This window comes from Larus michahellis, chromosome 14, assembly GCF_964199755.1.
Source record: "Larus michahellis chromosome 14, bLarMic1.1, whole genome shotgun sequence".
In the NCBI taxonomy this organism is placed as follows: Eukaryota; Metazoa; Chordata; class Aves; order Charadriiformes; family Laridae; genus Larus; species Larus michahellis.
In genome coordinates, this window is record NC_133909.1 from 2,375,997 (window position 1) to 2,397,039 (window position 21,043).

A 21,043-nucleotide genomic window follows, 5' to 3' on the forward strand; every position below is an offset into this window, starting at 1 on the left:
GACGGTCACAAGAACACAACAAACCATCCCCTCCCAATCAAAGAGAAGAAAGATGCAGGCTCCTGCTCTGCTTTAAGAGGGATCAGGGACCTGGTCCCCCAGAGTGCTGCAGAAGGAGACCCTGACCCTGTGCACCAGCTCCTCTGTGCCCCCAAAGCCCCCTTACCTGCTGCAGGGCACCAGGGCAGGAGCCCCTCCATGCACTCCACTGCTGTCCCCAGAAGCGGGGCTGGCCGTGCCCCAGCACCGAGCACCAGCTGGGGAGGGGACTGGGACACCTATCTAACACGGAGCTGTTGGCTGCGCGTGTCATGCGGGTGCGTTGCGCAGAAGCTGGAGCAGGGACAGGGCCAGCTCCCGGGGATTGAATGCGGAGGAACTCGTTCCCCGTTTTAAAGGCCTGATATTTGCCTGGTTGGCCAGGGAGGGGGCGAGGAGCCAGTGTCAGGCGTCGGAGGGCAGGGACAGGCAGCACGGTCCTGCCTGCTTTCCCTCATGTGATGGGCACCTGTAGTCGGGCTCATCCCTGAGCTCAAACCCCAATGAAACAGTCGCTAAAGGGGATGTCGGGAGCCCAAAATCCCTCTGTTGCTGCAGAGCAGGGTGACCGGCAGCACCCTGCACCAGGGCTGGGCTCCTGCCAAACAATTCTTGCCTCCAGCCGCCATAGCTCCCTGTTCCTCGCCCTGGCCACATCTTCATCCCTACGCCCCCTCCCCTCCTCATCCCCCAAACACTCTGCACTCCAGCCCTGCGCTCCCCGCCCTACACCATCAGACGCTCACCCAAGTACCGGTGTGGCAGCACACAGCCCAGCAAACACACTCCAGCAGGCTCGAGGGCCACTGCTGCCTTGAACCTGCCCTGGAGGGGGTTTCCAGCATCTTTGGGAACTGCAGTCCAGGCAGCAGCAGGAGCCCTGTGGGCTCAGGGCAGGCAGAAGCCCCGAGCTTGGCCATCTCAGCAGCCGCAGGTGGCTCATGAGTCACTGTTTGGCCAGGTGCCGGCTGGAAACACACGTAAAGAAGGTTCCCTGTGGCCTTACATGTGTCCCAGGGTGCTGCCCATCCCTCGCTCGACCCCCAGGCGAGAACCTGAGAGGTGTCTCCCCTGCAAAGCCTTGAAGAAACTGCCACGGGGTGGGTCACTTCTCCCACAGTCTCGACTCTTTCCAGCCACCCCTGCCACCCCTCAGCCCGGCCAGTGGCCACGGGGCTGCCAGCCCACACTCAGGCTTGCTGAGCGGCTCCACAGGGATGTGAGGATGAGATTCCCAGAGCAGGCACAGTGACCCCAAGGCGCCCCGCCTGCACGCCTTCCCCAGCTCTGGCTGTGGCAGTGCAGCCACGGGACCTGGATTTGAACCATCAAGGGGCCCCAATGGCCCCTGCAGGGCCTGGAGTCTCCATCATGGAAAGCCTTCCGGAGAACCCTGACATAGCGGGGAGTCTTGCCTTGGGGCAGAGAGATGCTCCGCACAAGCATTCCCAGCCCTGCGGTCCTCCAGCCCCAAGAAGATGCCCAGGGCTCTGCAGGATCCGTGGGGCAGGCAGAAGAGGAGATGCACCTCTGGCACCCAAACCCCAGTGAGATGGGCCCTGGAGGTCCTCTATGGGCAGGAGGGGTGGTTTCGTGCGGCTGGCTGTCGCGGCAGGGCTGCAGGCGTGGGCAGCAGTATCAGTCGCTCGTGGGTGCAGCGGTTGCAGCAGTTACAACATGGGGCTGGTTTCTGGAAGGAGCAGGGGAGGTGCAGCCCCGCCGAGCCGTCCCGTGCACTGGGGCAGCTGCCAAAAGAGAGCACCCATGGTGGGAGACATGCCCCACGGGGGATGTCTCAAGCCGTGAAGCCCTGTCCCTCGCTGGAAGGAGACCCGCAGCATGTCATCACCTTCCACACCCCCCGCTTAAGATCAGGGACTAAGCCACTCCACTCCTTATCCCAGTTTTCTTGGGATGGTCCAGAAATTGAGGCTGAAACCTCTCCAGACAGATCGTGCCGGGGCTGAGGTTGCACAGTCACCCCTGGGGTAGGCATCCCCATCCCCCTCCCTGGCCCCCCCTTGAAGCTGCTGGAGGTGCCAGGGTTGCACCCACCGAGATCTCCATTGCTGAATGAGTGATCTGGGCCAGCGAGAGCAGATTTGGGGCAGCCGAGCATCTCCCCAGCTTCAGTTTGCTCTCTGCCAGCACCAAGGCGGGGTGGAAATTCCTGTTTCCCATAATTTGAATGCTCCCCGCAGTCGGAAACCATGAGCTATGAACTATGAATGACAGGATTGAGTCTGCTGGTGCTTGAGGGAGAAGAAACCAGTTTCAGGAGCAAAGCAAGTCCCTATACGCTGCCTGTATGTTTTTCTCCGGCTTTAAGCAATGCAGCTCACGGCCAGTGTTTCAGCCCCCTCAAACCCAGTGCAGGGTCAAGGTCTCCAGGATCCTTTTATCCAAGCAAGAAGGCAGCATCAGGCTCAGCTTCTCTCCAGGGACCACAGCTGAGACCTTCTCTGCTCTGGGGTTGGTGGCTTCCAGGGAACAAGGGACATTCTGACCCAGAAGAGGACACGGCCCTCCCTACAGGCGGGGGTGGCCGGGGGTCCCTTCACTAAAACTGCGATGGCTTTTGGGCAGAGCTCTGCAGCCTTTTGCAAGGACAAGAGGATGCTGCAGACAGCCCTTGTCTTCCACAGCATCACCCCAACTTCCCACTGTCACCGACCAGGTGGGGAGGAGGGAAAATAATATTAGATATAGTTACGTGAAAGTGCTTATTTTCAAAGCACATTTAAAGCCAGAAGATCGAACTATATGTGAGCCTGGTGCCAGGCAAATATTCACTATAGGTCTCGATATTTCCATAACAAATCCATGCTGCACTTCTCCAAATCATAAGAGATGAAGCAGGGACATTTCCAATGAGCAGAGACGTGTCCTCCATCCCTTCTCTCAACGAGGGTGAGGATCCCGGTGAGAAAAATCATGGCTTTATTCCTGACGGCAAGATGCACGCGCGGAGCTTTGCCATGCAGCCACAACCCATCCACATGGCTGGTGGCTGCTGGAAAGGATGGGCTGGCTGAAGTGTCCCTCACCTGGGGAGACCTGCCCCATCCCTCCCACGACACGGCCAGTCCTCCCAAACTCCCCCAGGTTTTTCCTTAGCGATGGCTCAACCTGCAAATCTGAGGCTTTCTCCAAGTTTCTGCTCAGCCCGTTCTCCTCCCACCACTTCCCAGCCCCGGCTCAAACATGGTGACTAGTTGGCACTGGTGGGAACCAGGTGAAGGGAAGAGGGGAAAAAGTAAATCCAAGGGGTGGACGGTCCAAGGGTCCTGGCCCCTGTCTTAGCTGTATCCATTCCCGTGCTGTCAAAATAAACTCACATAGATGGAAAAGATGGATGAGTCTGGAGGCACCCAAGCCCTTTAAGGGGGTCCATCTTTTCCCATACTTGCTTTACTTGAATTCAGAGTGGGAAAATAAGTGTCTTTTCCTTTTGCATGTCTCCATCCTGCCTGTCAGGCACCTGGCAGGATGCAGACCCACCATCAAGCTGCTGATTTAGCCAAGACAGCCCAAAACACCTAGCAGAAGCTCTTCCGACAGCTTTCTCCTCAGCGCTTTTTGCCGTGCCCAGCAGCTGGTGCTCTCGGATCTGCTGTGGCCACCCTAAAAAAAAAAAAAAAAAAAAAAAGACCCGGGCCCGGGTGCACCGTAAAAAAAAGCCCTGGGCCTGCCTCTCCAGGGGTGCCAAGGTCTGGAGCTGGTGGTCCCCACCAGCTGGGATGCTGCCTCTTCCCCACCAGGATGGATGGGATCTGCTTATCCTCCTGATGACCAGAAATTTACATCCAGTCATTTGACATGACGAATGCTTATCAAACACCAAGGAACAACGGGGTACATCCCCAAACCCCTCTCCAATGCCTGTTTTCCCACCGGATGCTGCGGTTTTGCGAAGGCACCTGCACAGTACCTGGGCATCACAGCACCCACCTGCCTCTGCCTCCAACAAACCCTCCCAGGAATGACCCCGAGCCTGGTGTGAGCCCTTGGAGCCTTATTCTGACCGCAAAACTTGGGGATCTGTCTCGTCCAGTCCAGGCCGAGCCACACAGCCCCACGGTGCATGGGGTTTTCCCATACCTGGGAGGGCAACTGCACTCTCCAGGGGCTCCTTCAGCTTCTTTCCCCCCTCCACCAACACAGCGTCAGCTCAGTGAGTCCGGGGGCAGCCCAAGGCAAGCGCCTCAGATGATGAGCAAGACCAGGGCTGCACAAAACCCCTGGATGTGGGGGCAAAATGGCTTGTCCCCCCTTCCCCGGTGCCCACACCAGCCCCTCGGGGGAAGCACACAAACCTGCTGTAGACCCTCCGCGGTCACTGTGACCCGTCCCTGCTGTGCCATGAGCCATGCCACTCCAGGGATGTTTTACCACCCGCGTCCCCTGCAGCAGCGGGTATTGCCGGACTCTTTTACACCATCCCCTCTGGCTGCCTTTTTACCAGGCAGCTCCCTCGAGCCTTATTCTGGGGGACAATGCACAGAATCCCTGCAACGTCAGGAGAAAAGGCTGCCGGGGTTAGGGACTGGGGGGCTTTTACCAAAACGGGATGTTCCCTGTGGTTTTGGCTGCCAGGTTGTGTTGCAGTTTGGCTTTTTCCTCCAAGCCCTGTCTCCCGGAGGGCCGAGATTGCAGAGGGGTTGCTGCCTTTAATCACGGAATCACGGAATCTTCAGAGTTGGAGGGGACCTCTAGAGATCATCTAGTCCAACTCCCCTGCTAGAGCAGGATTGCCTAAAGCACATCCCTCAGGGCTGCATCCAGGCGGGTCTTGAAAATCTCCAGAGAAGGGGACTCCACAACCTCCCTGGGCAGCCTGTTCCAGTGCTCTGTCACCCTCACCGTAAAGAAGTTTTTTCTCATATTTGATCGGAATTTCCTATGTTCTAGCTTGTGCCCATTGCCCCTTGTCCTGTCACTGGGAACCATTGAAAAGAGCCTGGCTCCGTCCTCCTTAAACCCACCCTTTAGGTACTTGTAAATATTAATCAGGTCCCCCCTCAACCTTCTCTTCTCCAGGCTAAAGAGTCCCAGCTCTTTCAGCCTTTCCTCATAAGGGAGGTGCTCCAGTCCCATAATCATCTTGGTTGCCCTTCGCTGGACTCGCTCCAGTAGTTCCCTGTCCCTCTTGAACTGGGGAGCCCAAAACTGGACACAGTACTCCAGTTGTGGCCTCACCAGTGCAGAGTAGAGGGGGAGAATGACCTCCCTCGACCTACTGGCCACAGTCTTCCCTATGCAGCCCAGGATGCCATTGGCCTTCTTGGCGACAAGGGCACACTGCTGGCTCATGGATAATTTGCTGTCTACCAGGACCCCCAGGTCCTTCTCCTCAGAGCTGCTTCCCAGCAGGTCCGCCCCTAACATATACTGGTGCTTGGCATTCTTCCTTCCCAGGTGCAGGACCCTACACTTGCTTTTGTTGAACCTCATTTGGTTCTTCTCTGCCCAGCTCTCCAGCCTGTCCAGGTCACGCTGGATGGCAGCACGGCCCTCTGGAGTGTCGGCCACCCCTCCCAGCTTGGTATCATCAGCAAACTTGCTGAGGATACACTCTGTCCCCTCATCTAGGTCATTAATGAATATATTGAACAAAATTGGACCAAGTATTGACCCCTGAGGGACACCACTGGTTACAGGCCTCCAACTGGACTCTGTGCCGCTGATCACAACCCTCTGGGTTCTGTCACTCAGCCAGCTCTCGATCCACCTCACTGTCACCTCGTCTAGCCCATACTTCCTCAGCTTCCTAATGAGGATGTTATGGGAGACAGTGTCAAAAGCCTTGCTAAGGTCAAGGTAGATGACATCTACGGCTCTCCCCTCATCCAGCCAACCCGTTATAACATCATAGAAAGCTATCAGATTGGTCAGGCATGATTTGCCCTTGGTAAATCCATGCTGACCACTTCCAATAACTTCCTGTTCCTCTACGTGTTTGGAGACGACATCCAGAATGAGTCGCTCCATTACCTTCCCAGGGACAGAGGTGAGACTAACCGGCCTGTAGTTCCCTGGGTCCTCCTTCTTGCCTTTTTTGAAGATTGGAGTGATGTCAGCCTTCCTCCAGTCCTCAGGCACCTCTCCTGTTCCCCGTGACCTTGCAAAGACAATGGAGAGCGGTCTAGCGATAACATCTGCCAGCTCTCTCAGCACTCGCGGGTGCATCCCGTCAGGGCCCATGGATTTATGAATGTCCAGCTTGGCCAAGTGGTCTCTGACCCGGTCCTCCTCAACTAAGGGAAAATCTTCCTCTCTCCAGACCTTCCCCCTTGCCTCCAGGGTATGGGATGCGTGAGGGACGGCTTTATCAGTGAAGACCGAAGAAAAGAAGGCATTCAGTAACTCTGCCTTCTCTGTGTCTTCCACCACTAGGGCACCCGTCTCATTCATCAGTGGACCTATATTTTCCCTAGTCTTCCTTTTTCTCTTGATATACTGGAAAAATCTCTTCTTGTTGTCTTTAACTGCAGTGGCCAAGCTGAGTTCTGATTGAGCTTTGGCCCTTCTAATCTTCCCCCTGCATAGCTTTGTTATATCTTGATAATCCTCATAAGTTGCTAAGCCCCTTTTCCAGAGAATGTAAGCTTTCCTTTTTTTCCTGAGGTCCAGCCAAAGCTCTCTATTTAGCCAGGCTGGCCTTCTTCCCCGTCGGCTCGTCTTTCGGGACATGGGGATGGCCTTCTCCTGTGCTTCTAAGAGCACCTGCTTGAAGTATGACCAGCCTTCCTGGGCACCTTTGCTCTTCAAAACTGCCTCCCAAGGGACACTCTCAACCATGCTCCTAAACAGGTTAAGGTCTGCCCTTCGGAAATCCAAGGTGGCAGTTTTGCTGGCTCCCCGCCTCGCTTCACCAAGAATTGAAAACTCTATCATTTCATGGTCACTCTGCCCAAGACGACCTCCAACCTTTACATCCCCAACAAGACCTTCTCTGTTAACAAACAGTAGGTCCAGTAGGGCACTTCCCCTAGTAGGTTCCTTCACCAGCTGTGTTAGGAAGTTGTCTTCCACACACTCCACGAACCTCCGGGACTGTTCCCTCTCTGCTGTGTAGTATTCCCAGCGGACATCTGGGAAGTTGAAATCCCCCACGAGAACAAGGGCAGATGATCGCAAGACCTCTGCCAGACGCTTATAGAATACTTTATCGGTTTCTACATCCTGATTAGGGGGTCTATAACAAACTCCCATCACCATATCTGCCTTGTTGGCCTTCCCCTTGATTTTTATCCATACACACTCAACACTGTCATTCACACTGTTGAGTTCTAGACATTCAAAACCGCCCCTAACATAGAGGGCCGCCCCTAACATAGAGGGCCACCCCACCACCTCTCTTCCCTTGCCTATCTCTTCTGAAAAGCTGGTAGCCATCAATTACAGCACTCCACTTGTGTGTGTCTTCCAACCACGTTTCCGTGATGGCAACCACATCATAGTTTCCCTGCTGCACGATGGCCTCCAGCTTGTCCTGCTTATTCCCCATGCTGCATGCATTAGTGTAGATGCACTTCAGTTGGGTTAATTGTCCTGCCACTTTCTTGGGGGGACAGGCCCTGATTTGCACCTGAGCATTCTCGGACACTACTGTAGTTACCAAATTATCACTACTCCTTGTGTCTATGCTGCCACACAATTCACTATCCCCCACCATCGCTGAGACAGGCTGCAAGACCGTGCTATCACTTTTACCCATGGGAACAAAAGCTCCCACTTTTAATGGGAACAAGTAGAGGTCAGCTTCTAGCCCTGCAACACCACACACACTGGAGTGGCCCGGAAAGGAAAGGCTCCATAAAAGGAGCACGAAATACTGGATTTTGGTTCATTTCGTGATTTTTCCAGGGTCTTATGACCATGCAGTCAGCATGGTGCTGTGAGCAGAGAGTTTGCAGGCAGAGCTGCTCCACCAGCCAGGGTCAGCTGGTGGATCATCAACCAGAAACACAAGTGAGTTAGTGACAGGAGGATGCTTGGGAAAAAATGCATCTGCCCAGACATGCTGGCACAAGGCAGGAGGGCTACTGTCCCCGTCCCACCATCCTGTGGGCTCTGCAGTCCCCGTAGTCAAAATATAGGAAGGATAACCCCAGTCCTCCCTTCCAGATGGGGTCAGCTGGAAAACACACAAGGGTCCTGACAACCCCCAACCCACGGTGTCCCATGAGGGACAGGGCAGGTGGTGCCCGGGTGTCCCCTTCTGCATCCTGGGAGGATGATGGGTCCAGCACAGAGACGCTCCCGAGCCGGCATCGGGGCTGTGGCTGGTGTCACAGCAGTTTCCCGCATCTCCTTGGCCCTCCATGTCCATCGTTAAGGACCCCCAGGAAAATGGGCACAAGCAGATCCAGGGTGCCTAAGAATTCACCCCTGCACCCCACGAGCAGCCTGGCAATAACCAAGACAATCAGCGTTTCAGGGTGGCTGTGCTTTTGGCAGGCAAGCTGAGCTGCAAAACAGTACTTTTAGGCATCGCTGGCAAAGTCTGTTAAAGGAGCGATTCAGCAAATACTGCCCAGGCACCAAAGGTGGCACTCACATTAGTCAAGAAAAATAGCTACATTTATCAAAAAAAGGCTCCATGTGGATGGACACAGCCAGCTCAAAGGGGGACTTCGGGTGAGGCATAAAGGGAGGATAAAGGAAGTGATCGGCGTTGTTGCGTACAACAGAGGGTCTGCTGCCTTCATGCTTGAAGAAGTGCCCTGTTATGTGTCAGCCCTTGGCCTGGCCCCAGATCTGGCCAGCCCTCTGGCCCGGCAGCACTGTCCCCACACTGAGGTCTTGCCCCGGGCTGACCTGCAGGGGATGGCAGTCCCTCATCCCTCGGCAGGCGGTGGGATGTGGCTGCCAGCTGGTGGCAGCCACTGCCCTAATGAAGCTCCTCATCCTGAAGCTTTCACCTGACCTGCCTTTGCCTGGGCTGTCTGGGTAGCAATCCCGCTGGGCCATCTGGATACCTCCCAGGAGAGCGCTGGGTATGGCTGACACATGGCTGTAGGTCAAGCAGTCAGCACCCGACCTCCCTCCTCCCTGAAAATCAGCCCCAGGCTGCTGCAGCCATTGCAAGGGCAGGTGCCGTGGCCGTACGCTGCACTTGGCTTCACCCAGACCCAGTCCTGGGGAGGAGAGTCCCCCCAGCCCGGCCGGCTCACGGGGGCAGCTCGCAGAGCAGCGGTGACTTTGCTTTCCCGGCTCTTGCAACATCCCAGCAGGCTGCGAGGACACGGCACGCGCCAGACAAGCCGAGCCTCTGCTGACCCCACTGCCAGCGCTGCCAGTGGCTGGGGAACACGTCAGCACAGAGCCATCGGGTCCCCCGCCCCCGGCAAAGCCATGGGATGTCCCCATCTGCAAAGCCTCGCTGCAGGGGCTGGGCAGGGAGCGCCGGGGGGCTCTGCCTGGGCCACTTGTCCCTCTGGCAACCCTCCCAGAGCCACTGCCCTGCCACATGGTCCCCCAGAGCTGTTGCCCATCGACCCCTGCTCCCCAAAGCCCTCCTAGATCCCTGCCTCTCTGTACACTCCCTACAGCATCGCCATGCCATGTCTTTCACAAAGCTGTACTCCCTCCATTCCCCCTACTCCCACTCCCTGCCCAGTCTCATCCTTCCCAGTCCCATCCAAACCACATCCCTCCCAGTCCCATCCCTCCCAGTTCCATCCCTCCCCACACCCCTCCCAATCCCATCCTTCCCAGTCCCATCCAAACCACATCCTTCCCAGCCTCATCTCCCCTCATCTCTCCCCACCCCATCTCTCCCCACATCCCTCCCAGCTCCATCCCTCCTTACACCCCTCCCAGCCCCATGTCTCCCTATACCTCTCCCAGCCCCACCCTTCCCTGTATGATCTCCCATATCCCTCCCAGCCCTATACCCTCCCCAAACCCACCTCTCTCTACAGCTCCTCCACTCTCATCCCTCCCTACCCCCACCCCAGCTCCAGCCCCAGCCCTTCCTTCCCCTCGCTGGGGGCACACAGACCCCCACGGCCCCTCTCGTGGGCTCCAAATAGCCATGATTCAACCCACTGGCTTACAAGGATGAAATATTGCTCCTGATGTTGTCACCATGGCACTTGGATGGGGACTGTGAGTAGGTGTGAGCAGCTGATCTCGCATGCACATGGCGAGTCCTGCACCAAACGCTATCCTCGGGCAGACAGGGAAGGAGGCAGCAGGGTGGGGGTATAAGAGCAAGGCTGTTCGGAGGCAAATATCAGTCTGAGCAGGAAAGCTCATACTCCCCAGCACCTGCCAGACTCGTGACATGGGGTCCAGGGTGGGAGCCATGCAAGGCCAAAGGTTGGCCAGGCTTTTTCTAGTGGTCAGAAAACTGCTGGGTCTGAGGTCATCTTTCTTGAGACCAGGAGCAGCCAGGCTTGGCAAGTTCGAGCCTCACAAAGCTCTTGAGATGCAATGAGTCAACAGTTCCCAGATCACATCCCCAGGGTCAACACTCACAGCTCCAGAGCCACAAGCAGAGATGGATGCTGCCTCCCAGCACAGACCAGTGCCCAGCTCCCGGGGCTCTTTCCCTCCCCATCTCCCCATCCCTGCTTCTCCTTTGCCCAAAGCCTCCTTTCCCTGGACCTTCTCATCACTAGGAAGGCTAGGCTGCATGTGAGGGCGGGGGGGGGCGGGGCTTGGCTGACCCCCTGCTTCTTCTCCTTGGCTCCCTGGAGGTGCCGGCTGCATCCCTGAGATGATGGCCTGGGTACCAGGGGACCCTGCCTGCATCCCTGGGGTGGTGGCGCTGGCATCAGAAGTCCTCCTCCATCTGAGGGAGCGCCTGCCCCCGTCTCAGATGTCACCGTTGCTCTACGTGTCCCTGCTTGCATTCCCAAGGAACCAGGATGTGTCCCTGGAGTGCCTTTGATGGTCCTGGGCACAGCCTGTGTGCCTGGTCCCGTCAGACCCAGCGCTGAGCTTTCCAGTCCGTGCTGAGCCAACGGAGCCGGACTCAGGCAACGGCCACCTCTCCCAGGCACCGGGGACACTGGGAACGGATCCAGCACCCAGAAAGACGGGCAGGGAGAGCTGGTGTTCCAAAAGTGATATATAGATTTTTAATTAATAAAATCATGATTGTGATTTAAAATTTAAATGCATTACTATTCTTTAATTAGTAAAATTAATTCCCTGGAGAAGGGAGATGAACGGTGGTCACAGGGCTGGGGGGAACACATTGACAAATCGCAGCCCCCAGTTCTGCTTCGCCCCGGCCCTGCAGAGGTGCAGAGGAGGGAGGACGGGGTGAGGGGGGGTTCAGGGGGGTCTGTGCAAGAAGCCGTGCTGAATTCCAGAAGCCAGAGGAGAGGCGCGTGTTGCTCTGGGCGCTGCAGCACCTGTCTGGGAAATCCAGAGCTGGGGGGGCACCAGTGGCTCCGTGCCGCCGTGGCCACGATCCGGGCTCTCGACAGCCACCTCCATCCATTTATTTTTCATTATTCCCCCTCTGCCCTCTCCTGCCCTGCTGCAGGGCTGCTCGGGCATGAAGTGGGCTGTTAGAGAACCCCCCCACACCCTTCAGTACCTCTGGGATGCTGCTTCCTTCTCCCTGGATTTATATATATATGATACTCATAGATTATAGCGATAGATTAAAAAAATAAAGTGGGGGAAGAAAAGGCCAGCTAGAGGATCCCATGGGCCAGTGCCCACCCCAGCAGCATGTCTTCCCCTTAAAGACAATAACAAAACCCAGACAATGATCCCAGTGAGTTCCTGGGGGAGCCCCCGCTCCCAATGCCCTGGCCCGGACCCCCCCAACTCCCCTCCGCGCCAACCCTTTGCTGCCTCAGAAAACCACAATAATGGCGGCGGTTGGGAGCCGGGCCTGGTCTCCTGCGGGACGTGTCACCGGAGCGGGCTGAGTGACCGGGACAGCCCTGCGAGGGAGCTGCCTCTGCCCGGGCTCGGGCTGCGCTGGCTGCGGCCACAGATCAGCCTGCGCCAGCTGCGCCTCAGGGATGGAGGTGGAAAAGGCAGCCGGGACCCTCGGCCTCTCCCATGCCTGTGGATAACCCCATCCCAAGGACCGGCCAGGAGCGGGGGCATCACCCAGCAACGGGGGACGCTGCATTGTCCCTTGTCACCCGTCCCACCGCTGTGACCACTCTGCTGCTAGGAGGCAACAGAGGAGGAGGAGGAGGAGGAGAAGCACGAGGACAAGGAGGACGCTGACAGGGAGGAGGACGAGGACGAGGGGAGGAGGAGGAAGGATTTGACTGCCCATCCCTCCCACCCATCCCAGTCTCCCCAAGGCAGAAAGGGCCCCCTGGGCAGCTCTTTCTCCCACTCCCCCAGGAGCTCAGGTCCCGCTCAGGTCCCTCTGTCGCTTCAGGCACGGCAGCAGCCATGGCCCAGCTCAGCCTGGCCCAGCTGCTGGATGTCGCCATCGGGACGACCAAGGTCAGGGCCATTGACTTCGTGGCCCTGCGCAGACTGCTGCTGGCCATGCTCTGGCACCTGGGCCTGCAGGACCTCCCTGTGGAGGATCTGTTCAGGCTGGTGGCAAATAAAGCAGTATTTCCTCTCTAAACTACTTTTGGTTTCGAGAGCTTTTATTTCAGGTAACAGCACCATCACACCCAGGGAGCCTCACTCCAAATTCCTGCTAGCTAATTTACATCATTGGCATTGTTATTTCCAACATCAAAACGGGCTCTGCAGAAACTAAAGTGCTTTAACTGCCTCTTTTTAGAACCCTTGACATATTTTCCCCAAAAAAGTGGTTAGAAAGTACACAGAATCATAGAATGTGTTGGGTAGGAAGGGACCTCTCAAGGCCATCTAGTCCAACCCCCCTGCAGTCAGCAGGGACATCTTCAACTGGATCAGGTTGCTCAGAGCCTCATCCAGCCTGGCCTTGAATATCTCCAGGGATGGGGCCTCCCCCAGCTCTCTGGGCAACCTGGGCCAGTGTCTCCCCACCCACCTCCAAGGGGGAAGAGGGTCTTTGCTCAGGAGGTAGCGGGGCTCATTGACAGAGCTTTAAACAAGGCTTGAAGGGAGAGGGGGACAATATCGGGCTGTCCCTGTGGGATGAGATGCCAAGGTTGGAGGGACAGGGTGCCAGCGAGGGCCTGTTGCTCTGAGACGCGCTGGTGACGCTGCCTCACACTTGAAGTCTTGGAGAGATGAGCCGGGGGCTCCTGAGGTCACAGGAGCCAGGAGGGAAACACCAGTGCAATACCCCAAAGGAATCAAGGGGTGTTCCTGGAAGAAGGTGGTATTTGAAAAGTCATGGCATCAGGTGAAGTGCCCGGGCACTGGAAAAAGGGAAACATTGCACCCATTTTTAAAAAGAGTTTAAAGGAGGGTACCGACGTGTCGGCGTCACCTCTGTGGCTGGGAAGGTCATGGGGCAGATCCTCCTAAAAGCCACGCTAAGGCCCATGGAGGAAAAGGAGGTGATTCGAGACATGGCTTCATCCTGTGCTTTTTCCACATCAGACTCCAAAGGAGGAGGACATGACACTTTTTCTTCTAAAATCACAGACCGAATGGGTAGGAATGAATCCCCGTGGGTGGATTTGCTCTTAGTTGCATCCAGGATATTTTCAGTTACTTTCTGGCACGCCGTGAAAGAGCAGTGGAAAGAGAAAAACCAAAGGGAAAAAAAAAATACTCCAGGTAGACCATGTGACATGCAAAGTGATAATTTAATTTCTACCCAGGCTTCCATCAGGAAGTGGAAAGTTAATCATGTACTATTTAAAGCATATTGAGAAAACTGATAACTCTGGCAACGGATGCCGTGGGGTGGGCTGAGCCCAGCCTAGATGGGACCCAGCAGCCACGCGGTGCTGGGAAAGGTCTTGCGCATCGCCATGCACTTCTCCTGGTCGATGAACAGGGAGTTGGCTTTGACGGCCAGGTCATGCTGCAGGACAGCCTTGGCACGAACCAGCATTTGCAAGGTGTCCTGGCTGTCTCTCAGCTGCTGCTGAAGAGTCTGCACCGTCCCATGGATGTCACGGACCTCGTTGACAAGGCTGGAAAACAGCAAGGAGCCCTCATTAGAAGTCCCGTCACGCGGGTGGTTTCTAGCGTGGCGCTGCTGATGGGCCCCTGTTGCATTGGTTTTCCCCCTTCAGCGCGCTCAGACTCACTCGGACCCCCCCTGTTTGTGGCAGATCCATGGGGAAGCTGAGGGCAGAGCTCCTCGGGGTCTCGGCGGGGAGGCACGGTGAACGTCTGCTCAAAGGCTTCGGCAACGCGCAGCCGCGTCTGCCAGAGCAGGTGGTGCCACCAAGCAGAGGGACGAGCAGCTGTGGTTTCCCGTTCCTGTTCGGTTTTGTGGGTTTCTTGGCTCCCCCTCCTGGATTTCCCCGGGCAAGGGTCCTCCCCACACCCACGGGTGCACACGCAGCGAAAGAGGACAGCTGGGAGAGGCTAAAAGCGAAGGTGAAACAAGTGGAGGATGGAACAAAGGATGGCGTGAGAGATGCTAAACAGGCTCTGGGGCTGGGTTTAAGTTGCTTTGAAAAGGCTTCCCAGGGAGCCTCACCCAGCGGGCTGCCAGGAGGAGGTGTGAAGTTCAGGGTGCCTGATCCTCCACAGCCCCTCGGGGTGCAATGCCAAAGAGCTCCCTCTGTCCTTGACAGGATTTCCAGTGTCCCCAGGGGAGGTGAGCACAGCCCTCACTGCTTCTCCGTGTGGTGCACAGAATCCCAGGCTGGCGGGGGTTGGCAGGGACCTCTGGAGATCACCCAGTCCAACCCCCTGCCAGAGCAGGGTCACCCAGAGCAGGTGGCACAGGAACGCCTCCAGGCGGGTTTGGGATGTCTCCGGAGACGGAGACTCCACCACCTCTCGGGGCAGCCTGTGCCAGGGCTCTGCCACCCTCACAGCAAAGAAGTTCCTCCTCGTGTTTAGGTGGAACTCCCTATGGTCAAGTTTGTGCCCGTTACCCTTGTCCTGTCCCTGGGCACCACTGAAAAGAGCCTGGCCCCATCCTCCTGACACCCCCCCTTTCAGTATTGATAAGCGTTGATAAGGTCCCCCCTCAGGCGTCTTTCGTCCAGCCTGAAGGGACCCAAATCCCTCAGCCTTTCTTCACAAGAGAGGTGTTCCAGTCCCCTCATCCTCTTGGTAGCCCTTTGCTGTCCCCTCTCCAGCAGTTCCCTGTCCTTCTGGAACCGGGGAGCCCAGCACTGGACACAGCACCTTGCACAGCAGCTGCACCCTTGCGGTTACCCAAAAGCAAGGACCTAAGAGCTCTCAGCATGAGCCTGTTGGAGAGTAAAGGGCTTGTCCTTCAAACCTGAGCCCATCCAGCCGCCGGGAAGCAGGCAGGAGAGAAGACGGGGTTGACGCAAGTAGGAAAAATCCAGCCCCTCATGGGGTGGCATCAGGCCGCCCCCGGCCATGGGGTACAGCCTCCGTTGTGGGCGCAGAGCTCTCCCAGCACCCAAAGGCTGGGATACCCGCTCATTGCTTTTGATTATGTCGGTGCACTTCTGGAAGGACTCTTTAGGAAAAAAAACCAACCCCCCATGATTAATTTTGTCATCCAGCGATGCTCCCGAGTGCTACCACCCGTGAGCCCTCGAGGTCCCCGCCGGCCCCGCGCTCCTGCCTTACCGCAGCTGGGCAGTGTCCCGGCACAGCTCCATGTTTGGCCTCCGAGTGCGCTCGTCCAGCCGGGTCTGAGCCACCTTTAATGGAGGCCCCTGGTCCCTAATGGCCTTTTGGATGGCTTCTATATTCCTCTCGGTCTGGAATATTTCCTGCACTGTCTGGCGTAAGAAAGAAACACATGCATAAATTTAAAAAATATATTCTCCAGCGGCAACGTGATTTCCCTTTTCTGCCATCCATCTGCAGAAAAAAACCAAGTTCAATTAGCAGACCCCGGGCTCAGACTGCTCTCACTCTGCCATAGATGGAGGCACAGATCCAGCAGCCATTTCTCTGCGGGGAAAAGCCTCTCTTTGCTCTTGCTGTCACATCAGAGGAGGTTTTGGAGCAGTGACGGATCTACTGAATTACCCACTCCCCAAAATTACTGCTTGCAGGAACTAATCGTCCATCACTAGCAACTAACAGAGGGCAGGTTTTTGGTGGATGCTCGCTGAAGGATGTGGCACCAGCCCGCGATGCTGCAAGCCCAGTTTCTGCTCGGTTAATCCGTGCCGAGCACTTTTCAGGCAGCTTTCCATGAGAGCCAGTGGTGCGAGCCTGCTGCCCATGGCTGATCTCCACTTCATCTGCTTGGCGGAGCAAACACACCGATACCTGTGCAGCAACCACAGAGTGCTGAGACCGAAAACACGTCCTTGGAGGAGCAGCAAAGCTGCAAACCCCACAGCAGACACCCCAGCAGAGTCCCAGTAAAGCCCTTCTGCAGGGCAGCCAGCGCCTCTGAAGTAACTAGCGCTGATGCAAGTAGCGTTGGCATTTTCTGCTGGAAATCCCTGTGCTAGGAGGCTGTCAGCTGGGATGAGCAACGGGCAGTATCCCTTGGGATGAAATTACACTGCCAACTCATCCTGCTCCAAGAAGAAAGTCCCCAAGAAAGCTGGGCAGGGGCTGTTTGCAAGGGCATGTAGCGAGAGGACGAGGGGCAATGGTTTACACTAGAGCAGGGCGGGTTTAGATGAGACATTAGGCAGAAGTTCTTTGCACTGAGGGTGGTGAGACACTGGCCCAGGTTGCCCAGAGAGGTGGGGGAGGCCCCATCCCTGGAGACATTCAAGGCCAGGCTGGATGAGGCTCTGAGCAACCTGATCCAGTTGAAGATGTCCCTGCTGACTGCAGGGGGTTGGACTAGGTGGCCTTGAGAGGTCCCTTCACACCCAACACATCCTATGACTCCATGATTCTAAATGATGCTATAACCAGGTTCTTGTGGTGACCGTTCCTCTGCTGGGGCCAGGTCTGCGTGGAGGGTCGCGCTTTGGAGGTGTCACTGGGAAGTGACAGTGTCACACCAAAAGGGAAGGGTTCAGGCTACCTTGGCCAGGTGGGTCTGAATCTTTCTCTTGGCATCGGCCGTCTCAGCGATGCGGTTGGTGAAGGCGCCGTTCACGGCGTTGAACTGCCGCCACATCTGGCTGTCCGTCACTGCCAGCAGGTTCTCGATGTCGTCCCGCAGCTTGGCAGAGGCCGCCCGCTCGCTCTGGGAGCGGAGGATGTTGTCGTTGGTGAACTTGGCCCAGGACTGCGGCACCGAGATCCTGGCGGGGAAAAGGAGAGGCCCCCGGTAAGCTGGATGTGGGCAGGCATGGACCCTGCCAGGGAGCAGCGTTGATTAACTATAGCTTAAATCTACACTTTTAATTGGACTGTATGTCATAGTTTAACCCCAGCCAGCAGCCAGGACCACGCATGCGCTGGTGCAGTTCTCCCCCTTCCCCCCAGAAGGGAGAAGAGGGAGAAAAGGAGGGGAAAGGGAAAGGGAAAAACTCGTGGGTGGAGATAAGGACAGTTTAATAGAACAATAACAGAAACGAACAATAATAATAATAATAATAATAATAATAATAATAATAATAATAATAATAATAATGAGAGAAGTCACTCTCACCACCCAGTGAACTGGCACCTTCCCGAGCCCCGACCGCATATTCCCACCCCGCACCAACCCCCATTTATATCCTGAGCATGGCATCTATGGTACGGAATATTCCGTTGGCCTTTCCCTTGTTCTGCCTATGCTCCTCCTCACTTCTATGGGAAGCTGAAAAGAGTCCTTGAAAAGTATAAACATCGCCTAGCAACAACTAAGACACATCTTTGAAAATACGCATAAACTTAGTGAGCTGTTTCAGCAGAGGTGCTCCGCTGAATTAGTTGGCAGGCTGATCTCTCAACCCCTGGTAGAATGTTTAATGAGGTGGGACTGGCTTTCACCCTCTGGATGTTTGGCATCCAACTGTCAGCAGAGGGTTGTGCTCCCTTTCCGAGGAGCGGAGAGAAATGACCGCTCTGAGGGAGGTGTCTCCAGGCGGGATGGATCTGGGTTGGGGACAAGCAGCTCCCTGCCAGGGAGAGGCACCGCGTATCCCGGGGACAGCTTGCTGCTGGGGACCGACAGCATGCACTCACGTGGCATCGACCTGCTCCACCCCTCGGTAGTAACTGATGCCCTGGGAGGTGTTCATCAGGTGGTGGCACCTGTCGTCGATCCGGTGGGCCACCTGCTTGTTGGCCAGATCCTTCTCCAGATTCTGCTGGGCCACCCGGTTGGACCTTCAACATGCAAACAGCAGCCATCGGTGGGGACGTACGGGTGGAATGGCTTCCTCCCCGTTCCACTCCCCACAGCAGCTCCCGGCCCCCCGCGCAGCTCTGTCCTCCCACGAGCATCACCGCCCGCATGCCATGGAGCCTCCATGGGCTTTACGCCTGCGGGGTGTGGGGATAGACAGGCTTCTTCTGGGGGTTCACATCTGCTGGGGTTCTGCTGGGCTTCTGCTGTGACCACAAATGCACATCAGCCCTACGACATGAGAGAAGGAGCTCCTCCTTACGTGATCTGGGCTTTGGCCTTGTCCAGGACCTGCTGCATCTTCTCCTGGCACGACCTGATGACATCGACTTCCTGGGCAAAGGCAAAAGAGGACCCCATCAGCGTCCATACTCACTCGTCCTGGTCACACTCCTCCCCTTGGACCTCTCCAACCCTGCACACAGCAAGAACTTGCCTGCTTGTCTTCCTGCCCAAAGCAAACAGGCAGGAAAACTCGCAGCTGAGCCTGCGCCCAGCGCCCTGGGGGGGACAGAAGGGTGCTGTGGCTGCAGCCACGGCCTTTGCATTCCCTTTCAGGGTGGGTCAATAAGGATTTTTTCACCTTGACCTCAGTGTCAAGAGGTGGTTAGTCCCACTGCACGGACAGGGACACATCCTGGTGTGGACAGGCAGAGCGGTTCCCTGGACCACTACACACCTCCGTCCCCAGATCAGCACCTGCCCTTTTTGCTCCCAAAATGTTTTCCTCCCCAGGAGGAATCCCATCCGTACGGGACAAGAGGAGATGGACTTGACTTCGGTGTAAATGCCCAGGCTGAATTTCTGAGACACATTCAGCTCCACCGGAGGAAGTGTGTTGCTCTCAGCTCACTTGACTTCAGCACAAACCCATTGCCTTTGTGAAGCTCCGGCTGCTGGAGGCAGGTGATCAGTGCTCCAAATCCCATAACTTTGAAATCCGGTAAAAATAGCTTCAACGCATGATCTGAGTTGCCCAACTTACTGTTAAGAGCTGTTCCTCCACGTTGTCGTGGACCAGGTCGATGCCCATCCTCTTCTCCCGCTGAAGTAAGCACTCCTGAGCGACCTGTTGGGGACACGCCATCACCGCTGGCTGCAGGGGCAGGGCTCTCTATGGGGACTGTCCCCATCTCCAATAATGTAAGAAAAGAAATTCTAGGTGGGCACGGAGATGACAAGAGGGGGAAAAAAGTGGCCCGGGACAGCTGGTTTTGCAGAAAAAAAGCAGCCGAGCTGCAACATCAGCATTAAACCATCATGAGGGAGCAGACGTGTCCCTGGTGCAGCCACAGCTGAAACGGGGGACCTGTGTCAGCCTTGACGCCCACCTCGCCAGAGCCTCGTGGTAAGACACGGGCTTTTGTCTCCCAAATCAGGACTCTGGATGTACTGCGTCTAAAAATATTGAGTTAAGCAAACGCTGCTCTGACGTGCTCAGCCTGTGCTGATAGGGGATCCAGCAGATGGCAAGGGGGGTTTGTTTACTACTAACTTAACTAATGGCCTCTTAATAACAACTTTCTAGACGTTCCAGAGCTGCAGTGAAACTTAATGAGACGTTTGAAGGGCTGCAGATGTTTCAGCAGTAGGCTGCAGCTTGCAGCGCGCCGGGATGGGTGCTTACCCGGAGAGGGGCGTCCGCCTCGGCCAAGGCTCTCTCCAGCCTGGTCTTCACCTCTGTGAGCGTGTTGGTCTCCCCGATCACCTCATCTAGCTCGTGGCAGAGCTCCGATTTCCAAAACGCGATGTCATTGGCGCGCACTCCCAGGTTTTTGGTGCTTTCTACTTGCGTTTTCTTGGTCTGCTGGTATTTGTGGTCAATGATGCGGGAGGTATCAGCTCTCAGGCGCTCCGCGTTCTTCTGGGAGGTCTCCGACTCCCTGTAATTGGTCGCGTTGGACTTGTACCAGTCTTCAGGGGTGTAGCGGGTGAAGACGGTGGTTCTGGTGGAAACAGATGGAAGCTTCTCGCCGGCGGTTATCCCCTGGGAACTCTTGGAAAAGGCAGCCAAAGTTGGTTTGCTGGCAGCCGTTCTGTAGTAGGTGCTGGGCATCCAGGGGAGGCTGTAGCTCTGAGGCAAGGGGCGGTAAGGAAATCGGTTCTTATAGCTTGACGCCATGGTGTGGATGGCAGGGAGAAACCTGGTGGGTATGGCTCTGGGATGGGCGAACTTTGCTGGTAAGGGAGAGCCGACAGACTCCATGCTCCACCGCTGCTATTCGTGTGTCCCGTCCGTGTCCTGCACAGAGGAGGAGAGAGAGGACAACCTCAGCAACCTCCTGCACTTGCCTTACTTCTTACAGCAACACCCGCAACTGCAAACACGAACAGCGACGCACAGAGCACCCTCACAGCGCCTGAACAGGCCTAAACCCCTTGAAAACAAATCCCTCCTGACAGCATCCCAAACATTTGGATATAAAAGCGTTTGACTTGGTTGTTAGTATCTAGCATCAGGTCTTGGAATGCGGAGAAAAACAAATCACGGCCGTAAGGAGAATGACAGATACCGTGCCTTCGTTTTCCTTAAATCTGTCAATTCAGTCAAACTGGAGTTGCTCCTTCTCTGCTGTTCCTTTGTTTCTTTTGGCTGGCGTATCTGCTGATCTTCTGATACTCCAGAGGTCATTTTCTCTGTAAAAGTTCCATTCCCAGCCCCGAGAGCTGCGTCCCTTTTGGACACACATCTGCTACCGGCCCAGCGCCATTTGTGGGTGGGTGAGGGACTCCATCCTCACCCCCTCTATCTTCCCTTGC

The 21,043-nt window shown here is 56.1% G+C and overlaps 1 protein-coding gene across 3 annotated transcripts in view; it reads right to left on the minus strand.

The window, feature by feature from the left end:
• Window positions 1–13,712: 13,712 nt before the first annotated feature.
• LOC141751332 (tektin-3-like) overlaps window positions 13,713–21,043 on the minus strand; it is a 34,810-nt gene continuing 27,479 nt past the window's right edge. For all 3 annotated transcript variants that reach the window (XM_074607920.1, XM_074607919.1, XM_074607921.1), the window contains 7 exons: window positions 19,911–20,525; window positions 19,269–19,352; window positions 18,546–18,616; window positions 18,121–18,264; window positions 17,027–17,249; window positions 15,655–15,809; window positions 13,713–14,063 (listed from right to left, as the gene is read on the minus strand). In XM_074607920.1, the coding sequence (XP_074464021.1) occupies window positions 13,847–14,063; window positions 15,655–15,809; window positions 17,027–17,249; window positions 18,121–18,264; window positions 18,546–18,616; window positions 19,269–19,352; window positions 19,911–20,489 (1,473 nt within the window). In that variant the 5' untranslated portion in view covers window positions 20,490–20,525 and the 3' untranslated portion in view covers window positions 13,713–13,846. The remainder of the gene's footprint in view (window positions 14,064–15,654; window positions 15,810–17,026; window positions 17,250–18,120; window positions 18,265–18,545; window positions 18,617–19,268; window positions 19,353–19,910; window positions 20,526–21,043) is intronic.